The sequence below is a fragment of the Lissotriton vulgaris genome, unplaced genomic scaffold (genome assembly GCF_964263255.1).
Source record: "Lissotriton vulgaris unplaced genomic scaffold, aLisVul1.2 SCAFFOLD_728, whole genome shotgun sequence".
NCBI lineage: Eukaryota > Metazoa > Chordata > Amphibia > Caudata > Salamandridae > Lissotriton > Lissotriton vulgaris.
The window spans coordinates 394,792-403,372 of record NW_028248620.1 but is presented as its reverse complement, the minus strand read 5'-3'; the positions used below and the strand labels follow the sequence as shown (position 1 = coordinate 403,372).

General features: G+C 56.1%; 1 protein-coding gene across 1 annotated transcript; it reads right to left on the bottom strand.

Moving 5' to 3' along the window:
* Positions 1 to 7,337: 7,337 nt before the first annotated feature.
* On the bottom strand, positions 7,338 to 8,061 carry LOC147663893 (histone H1.01-like). Its single transcript, XM_086950063.1, has one exon. The coding sequence runs from the start codon at positions 8,033 to 8,035 to the stop codon at positions 7,388 to 7,390; it is 648 nt and encodes a 215-aa protein (XP_086806189.1). The 5' UTR covers positions 8,036 to 8,061; the 3' UTR covers positions 7,338 to 7,387.
* Positions 8,062 to 8,581: the final 520 nt, after the last annotated feature.

The window sequence follows — 8,581 nt, the reverse complement described above, 5'->3', positions numbered from 1 at the left end:
CCTCCAGCTAAGGGGGGAAACCGGAAATGTTACCCGAATCGGAGCTCACCAGCCCTGGGTAGGAAAAGTGACTTTGTCCCCTTGAACCTGAAGAGTTAGTATACAATGAATTAAACAAAAAAAATTGTATATATCGTTTTTTTTCTGTTTTGCTTACCTCCAGCAAGGGGGAAAACCGAAAATTTTACCCGAATCGGAGCTCCCCAGCCCTGGGTAGAAGTAGTGCCATTGTCCCCTTGAACCAAACTGTCCACACAGAAAAAAACTGAAACGGGTGCTTAAAGACCCACAGGGACCCGTAAACGGTCATGCTGGTTCGCCGCAAGAATCAGGATGCCACAGCCTCTTCCTATGGGCCTGCATGGGAACTCGACTTCATCGACCATTAAGCCCCCACGCAGTGGGGGCTTACAGAGCCTGGGCAGGAGACAAAGTTGGAGTTAGCGCGGCCGTTCCGCCGCCCGGCCATCTGGTCGCCAGGCTCACTGGGCCATCTGGTCACTGCACAACGGTGCGACCAGATGGCCCACTGAGCCATGCGACCAGATGGCCGAGCGGCGGAACCGCCGCGTTAACCCCAACTTTGTCTCCCGCTCTGGTGCTGTAACCCCCCACTACGTGGGGGCTTAATAGTCGGCATAGGTCCCCCAGTCCAGGCCTCCAAGACGGCGGGCCCCTGGGCAGGGCTAAACCTGCCTTATCTCCCAAGTTTCGTCGCCCCAGGATAACGGGACCCTGGGGCGGTCTACACACGCCTTAGGTCCCCAGTCCAGGGCTCCATGACGGTGGGCCCCTGAACCGGGCTGAACCCGCCTTAGGTTACCAGTTCAGGGCTCCATGGTGGCGGTCCCCGGGGCCGGGCTAAGCACGCCTTATCTCTCCGGTTTCGGGGCCAAGGACAACGGGACCCTGGGGCGGGCTAAACACGCCTTATGGTCCCCAGTCCAGGGCTCCATGATGGCGGGCCCCTGGGCAGGGATAAACATGCCTTAGGTCCCCAGTCCAGGGCTCCATGATGGCGGAGCCCTGTGCCGTGCTAAACCTGCCTTATCTACCCAGTTTCGGGCCTCAGGATAAAGAGACCCTGGGGCGGGCTACACACGCCTTAGGTCCCCAGTCCATGGCTCCATGATGTAGGTCCCCTGAACCCGCCTTAGGTTACCAGTTTAGGGCTCTACGGTGGCGGACCCTGGGCCGGGATGAACCCGCCTTCCCGAGCAGAGTGGCTGCGGAGCAAATCCCCGGGTTCCCTCCATCCTCCCCTCCCGACCGAGTGGGGGCCTAGATAGGAGCCCTGCGCTGCGGGAATAATAGTTCATAGACCCAGCTCTCACAAGACATGGTGGTCGGCTCTTAAAAGAGCCTTTGGGTTGTTTTGTCTTTTTTTTCCGTGGGCAAGTCGAGTGTTTAACCGCCGAATCCGTAGAGGGTGCGGCCCTGGCGCTTCAGGGCATAGACCACATCCATGGCGGTGACGGTCTTCCTCTTGGCGTGCTCGGTGTAGGTGACGGCGTCCCGGATCACGTTCTCCAGGAAAACCTTCAGCACTCCGCGGGTCTCCTCATCTGAGGCCGGAGATGCGCTTGACTCCGCCACGGCGCGCCAGGCGGCGAATGGCCGGCTTGGTGATGCCCTGGATGTTGTCCCGGAGCACCTTGCGGTGCCTCTTGGCGCCGCCTTTACCGAGCCCCTTCCCTCCTTTGCCGCGTCCAGACATGTTCTCCTCTCGGTGCTGTGAGCAGAAGTGATAGCTCCAGCTCTGTGTCTTGTCTTCTCCTATCAGATCCCTTCTGACAGTGATGAGTTTTTGGATACCGAGGTAGTCACCTCATTACTCCACATTCCTTTAGAATTTTTTAGTCGCTGTTTCGGTTGTCTTATCGAAGTGTGACTCTTTGTCACAGTTGGGGTTTTATCACATGGTCAGCTCAGTGATGGGCCGCGGGTAGCGGTCAGTAGTGTTTGCAGAATTGTCAGCATGTTTCCTTCGAGAGTCTCGTCTTTGTCCGTGTAGATCCTTTTGTTAGTGTTGAGGTTTGGGTGCCTGCCGCGGCTATAATGCCAGCCGACAGTGATCGGGTTTTAGGTGCTTGCCGAGGCTGTTATGCCATCAGGGCAGCGATGAGTTGTGTACCTGCCGGCGTTTGCCTTCAAGCAGTGATGAGGTTTTGGATGCCGCGTTGCTGTTTCAGTTTCGCAAGGTTAGCGCTTCAATGGGACGCGGGTATCGGTCAAATGGGTTTGTAGCGATATCTGCAAGTTTCCGGATCAGTGGGTTTTCTTTTTGATCCAGTCCTTTGTAGAATGTCCTGTTGAGTTTGAGGAGATGGTCGTCCAACATCTCGACGCCTAGGTCTCTGTGGAGGTCTGCTATTCGTGTGAACATGGGAGCACCTGCTGCAATCCGTAAGGCCTTGCTCTGTAGTATTTGTAGGTCCTTCCGAAGCTGTGGGCGGCAGCCACTCCAAACTGGTGAAGCGTATGTCATAGTTGGTCGAATTATTGCGGTGATTACTCGCACCTTGCTCTGCATGGGCATCGACTTAGACTTCAGGAGTGGGTATAATGCAGCCAGTTTGGATGCTGCTTTCTGGCAGGTCTTCTCTATGTGGTTTCTCCAGCTGAGTTTAGAGTCCAGAGTCACCCCCAGGTAGGAGCTGCTGTTTTCCCATTTGACCTCATCCCCATTGAGGAGGATCTGCGGGTGTTTCCTGTTCAGCTTCCTGGTAAATAAGGTTGCTGTGGTTTTGCTTGTGTTCAGGGTGATCTGCCAGTCGCTGTACCATTCGGAGAGTCTGCAAAGCGATGCCTCCAGGTTCTTCGCCACTTCTTTGTCGCTGAAGGATTGGGAGATGACTGCAACATCATCCGCGTAAAGGGCAAGATCAGTCTTCTTTAGGTCAGTGGGTATGTCGTTTGTGAATATGTTGAAGAGGAATGGTCCTAGGATTGACCCCTGAGGCACTCCAGCTAGAATTGGGCGTGGTGATGAACATTCTTCTCGCACCGCCACATGAAAGGTCCGTTCTGTTAGGTAGCTGGTCAGCAACTTGACCAGGTAGCTGGGAAACTTGAGCTTGATAAGTTTGTAGAGCAGACCCTCATGCCATACTCGGTCAAATGCTTTGGCTACATCCAGAAAGACTACTCCAGTAGACTTGTTGATGTTGAATCCGTGGCTGATGATGTCCACCACTCTGAGGAGTTGGTGATTGGTTGAGTGGTCTTTCCGGAACCCAAACTGTTCTTTGGCAAGTAGGTTGTTGCTTGTCGCGAAGTCAACGAGACGGGCAAGGATAACTTTTTCGAAGAGTTTTGATAGGCCAGATAGCAGACTTATGGGGCGGTAGTTTGCAGGGTCTCGCAGTGGTTTCCCAGCCTTGGGGAATACGACGACTCTTGCTTCTTTCCAGGCGTTTGGGAAATACTGGTGCTGCATGCACGCGTTAAATATCTCAGCAAGGTGATCCACTGCGTTATCTGGGAGCATCTTGATGGCTTGGTTGACTATTCCGTCCTTCCCTGGTGCCTTGCCGTTTTTCAGTGTTTTTGCCAGGGCCAGTAATTCGCCCATTGAGCATTCCTCAATGTGTGCAGTTTCTGTTTCCGGTGGGTGCTCCTGGTGATGCATGGCAACCTCTTGCTCAACTTCTGTTGCCAGTTTGCTTGCCTGGTTGGGCCTGAAGGATTCCTCCAGCGTGTCAGCGAAGACCTCAGCCTTATCCCTGTTGCTGCATGCCAGGTGAGTCTTCCCTTGGATCGGTGGGTTTGGCTCCTTCTTCCCAGTCAGGCGTCGGGTCATTCTCCAGAGAGAGTTGTCTGAGTCCTTTAGGTTAGCTGTAGCTGCTTCCCATTTTTCACCTCTGTGCTGGCTTATTTGTATCTTCAGCTGCCTTGTCAGCTCATTATACCTCTTCAGCAGGTCGGGGGTGCGGTTCCTCTGCCACTCTCTGCGGGCTCTGTTCTTTTCAGCTATTGACTGCTTGATGCCCTTTGGGAGATCGTAGATAGAGCATCGTTGGAGTTTCTGCTCTGGAGTGCTGCGCGCGATAGCTGTGTGGATTGAGGCTGTGAGGTGGTGGACTGCCTGGTCAATGTCTTCAATGCTGCGTAGGGGACCAGGGACCAGTGTCTCCTCCAGGCATCTCTTGTATAGGCACCAGTCCGCCTTCTTGAAGTTGTGCCTGGTGCCCTGTTGCTGGTCTTCAAGTACGTCTCCAACTGTGATCAACACTGGGTTGTGGTCGGATGTCAGCGCTGTTAGGGTTTCAAGCTCCATAGACTGGGAGAGATTCTTCATGACCGCAATGTCCAGAACATCCGGTTTGTGCAGTGCAGATCCTGGATAGTGTGTTGGTTGAGTTGGGCCGGCCACTACGAAGTCCTCCTTCTTTGAGTGGGCAAGTAGGGCGTGTCCTTTGCTGTTTCCCGTCCGAGAGTTCCAGCATTTGTGCTTAGCATTGAGGTCGCCTCCAATTAGTGTTGGGATGCTGGGGTCCAATAAAGCATCCAGGTCCTTTGGGGCTAGCTTGCCTGGGGGTGAGTAGGCAGCGATCAGCCGTAGCGGGCCTGCAGATGTCTGGATCTGTATGCCAGTTGCTTCAATGCTCCCGACTGGTGGTAGAGAGATCTCGTGGTGCTTCACTTTTGTGCTGACTATCACCGCTGTTCCTCCGCCCTTGGCTCCAGTGGTGCGATCTGTGCGGTATACCCTGTGGTTTGCTATGTTGAGCTTCTGGCTTCCTTGGAGGTGGGTCTCGGAAATAAGCGCTATATCCATGTCCATGGTTTCCATCAGGTGCAGGAGTTCTGCAGTTTTCTTCTGAATGCCATTAGCATTCCACATCACGAAGAGAGAGTTTCTTTTAGATTTTGCTGCCATTGCTGGTGTTTTCTTCGCCCTGGAAAAGTCCGGCGATAAGGTTCGCCACCATTGTCACCATTGGGTGGATGTTCAGGTCTGCGACTGTTTTTGCAATCTTCGCAATGAGTTCCTGCCAGTTGATGGCTGAGCCTAACTCACAGGATGGTGCTGGGGTGGTCGCTGGTGCTGGGGTGGTAGGTGATGCTGGGGCGGTAGGTGGCGCTGGGCTGTCCTGCTTGGGTTTAGTTGTTTCTGCGTATGATCTTCCATCCACACACGCGCTGCTATGGCTGTTGGTTTGATTTCCATTTGAGATCCTGTGTGCCATTGCGGGTCTGTGAGTATTCCTTGGCCCCTGACCCGTCGTTGTCGAGTGGGGGGAAGTTTTTTGTGGTTGTGGGGGTTGGCGCTGGCCTTCCTTCTTTGCCTTCTGGAGGTAGGGGCAGCCGCGGTAGCTTGCTGGATGTGGTCCTGCGCAGTTGGCGCATTTTGCTGGTTCGGTTTCCCGGTTCCTAGTGCATTGGTTGGAGGTGTGCTCTCCTCCACAGCGTACGCACTTTGGCTTCTGCTTGCAGAAGGCAGAGGTGTGCCCCAAGCGCTGGCAGTTGTAACACATGATTGGTCCTCGTTTCCCTCTAGGTGCTTCTGTGGTGATGACGCAGCCGCAGAGACGTGTGACTCCCGAGAGGTCAGCTGGCTTCCCATCGTGACTCGTTGACAGGGTCACAACGAAGAGGGGAAATTTCTTGTTCTTATCCGCTGGAGAGGTAATCTGCGCAATATTTTTGACTGGAAGGCCTAGGTCAGATAAATCCCCAGAGATGTGTTCAAGGGATGCGTTTGTTGGGAGCCCCCGTATTACAAAGCGCTGGGCTTTTGCAGTGGTCATTGGGAAGGTGTAGTACTCCATTTTCTGGGCGGTAAATATGTCGGTCAAGCACCTGTAGTCCTCTGGGGTGGTGAGCATGATCTTGGCATGGTCCTGCCTGGGCTTGATTGTGTAGGGGGAGGCGCAGTATTCATCCAGTATCCCCACGAGGTCCTTGTGTGTGGCTAAATTCTTCAGGATGATGGGGGGGATCCGTGCTCTTTTTGTGGGACCTGAAGAGGTCCCTGGTTCGGCTGCACCGTGGTCCTGGGGGGTGGCGTCGCAGTCCTGGGTCTGTTGGAGAGCCTGGTAGCGGTTTGAAGTCGCAACTGTGGGGCTAGCGAGAGGTGCGCGGGCAAGCTTTGCTTGTTTCTCCGGTGAGCTCGGAATGGAGTCGCGCCCCTTTCTCTTTGTCTGTAGACGCCATTCCATGTCGTCTCCGGTGTTGCTGGGTTGGGCACTTGCGTCTGCATCCATGGTTGATGCTGCTTGGTGGGGGGGCTGTGGATCTCCTTGGGCAGACATGGTGTAGCAGCTAGAGGGCTGTAGCAGAACTCACTGTTTTTGTAGACTCCCGGTAATCCAGCTGCGACTCACAGGAAGGCTGCACCGGGCCACAGCAGGAGCAGTCAGTCCAGGAGGACGGGTCTGGGGAAGCCCTTGGGATACTCAGGCAGCCAGCCTGCCCCCTCTCTGGTGCGCAGCCAGGCCCCGGTCAAGCCAGGGAGACGCAGGCCCAGCACCCAAGAGGAGTTGGCTGGTTAGTGGGGCTTGCCCTTCTCCTTCCCCTCCTTGGAGCGCAGGCGTCTACCGGGGAAAGAGCTCTATTTATGCCCTCACAGACGGAGGGCTGCTCTGGTTGGCTGAAGAGACCGCCCTACGTTCGAAAATAGCCCGCGGTGTACAACGATTGGTTACTGAACGGGAGGCTGCAGCCTAGCTGTCCAATGAGCTGTGGATAAAAGAGAAGCCTCCGGTTGAATGACGTGAGTTGGAGCCGGAGCCCGCGCCTCGGCCAGCCTTTGTCTCCGTGTCCGTCCATCCACTTCTAGTCACGCCGACGACTCGACCCCGGTCCCCCGGGAGAGGAGCCCGAGATGTCATAAGCACACTGCCCTTATCACCCTGGAACACTCCCCCGTTACCTGCGCTCGAGTCTGCCCGGGTACAGTGAAAGCACCAACACACACACACACACGTTTATAATAAACCCCGGTCTTATGACTCCCAGACCCCCTTCTTACCCGCCCCTGCTCACCCTGGAACACTCCCCCGTTACCTGCTGCTCGATTGAAAGAGCACAATCGTCTGCTTTATGCAGACACTACATCGAGTCTGCCCGGGTACAGTGAAAGCACCGAGACACACACGTTATTGCACATGCATTATAAACGGAGGTCTTATAACTCCCAGACCCCCTTATTGTCTATGTTATACCGATTTCAATCCACGCAGCCCCGAAAGAGCCGTTTATATGGCCAAGATCACACGCGGCACTCGCGCGTGGAAAGGTGCGCTATGGATGCATTGTGCGGTTTATTTTTGAGAAGTGGGGCATTGGGTGGGTGCAAAGGTGGGGATGAACACGCTCTCTTCTAGACAGGGTGGTGGCCCTTAAAAGAGCCGTTGTGTTTGCAGTGTCTCGGTGCAAGCCCTTACTTCTTCTTGGGCGCTGCCTTTTTGGGCTTCGCTGCTTTGGGCTTGGCTGCCTTGGGTTTGACTACCTTGGCAGGGCTTTTCTTGGCTACTTTGGGCTTCGCCGCCTTGGCTTTCGCTGGGCTCTTGGCAGCCTTCTTGGCGGGGGCAGCCTTGGGCTTCTTGGGGCTCTTGGCTGCCGCTGGCTTCTTGACCTTCTTCGGGCTCTTCTTGACCCCCGCGGGAGCCTTTTTGGGCTTCTTGGCGGCAGGGGCTGCTTTCTTGGCGGCTGGCTTCTTGGTCTTGGAGGCTGACTTCTTGGCCGCCTTCTTACCTTCCAGCTGCTTCTTATTCACCTTGAAGGATCCGGAGGCCCCGGTGCCCTTCAGCTGAGCTAGGGCGCCTTTGCTGACCAGGCTCTTGAGGGAGACCTTGACGCGGCTCTTGTTCTTGTCCGCATCGTAGCCGGCGGCGGTCAGCGCCTTCTTCAGGGCCACCAGGGAGACTCCCTTCCTCTCGGCCGAGGCGGTCACGCACTTCAGGATGAGATCGGACACGCTGGGACCGGAAGGCTTCTTGGCCTTGGAGGCCCCCGCTGCTTTCTTCTGCTTCTTCTTGGGGGCGACCTCAGCGGGAGGAGCCGCGGCGGCTGGAGCGGTTTCTGCCATTGCTATGCAAGTCTCGACGCTGACGCTGTCACAGAACGGAAATGTACCTCGGCCCGAGCCCCGTGCATATATAGGGAGGAGCCAGCCCCTGATTGGTCCCGAGGAGAGAGGGCTGTGCGAGGCGCACTCGGCTCTCTGCTCCGAGCTGACATTTGTGTTTCCTACCATCGGAGTTTCAAAGTTTTAAACCACAATCCGTTAAACACACGCTCCCGTGCACACATGAAAAGAAGCCCAGCTTCAGCCCCTTCCCGTGCCCGCCCCCGTTTCAGCCGACCCCGTCCACAGAGGCTTGCAATCCGCCGTGAATCTCTGCCCTCCCCCGGTGGCTGACGCCTCCGTGACCGGAATCCCGGGCTCCGGGACCCTTTTCCCCGGTCCACCCTCGCGCTCTGAGGCCGGGAGCGGCGGCCCGCGGGCGGGAGGGGCCTCCTGCAGGGAGCGGGCCAAGTGGAGTCACCATGGGGCTCCGGGGGCCGCGGGGAGCGCCTCCTGCACCGGGCCGAAGTAACACAGGGCTCCGCCGGCCGAGCGCGGGGAGCGGAG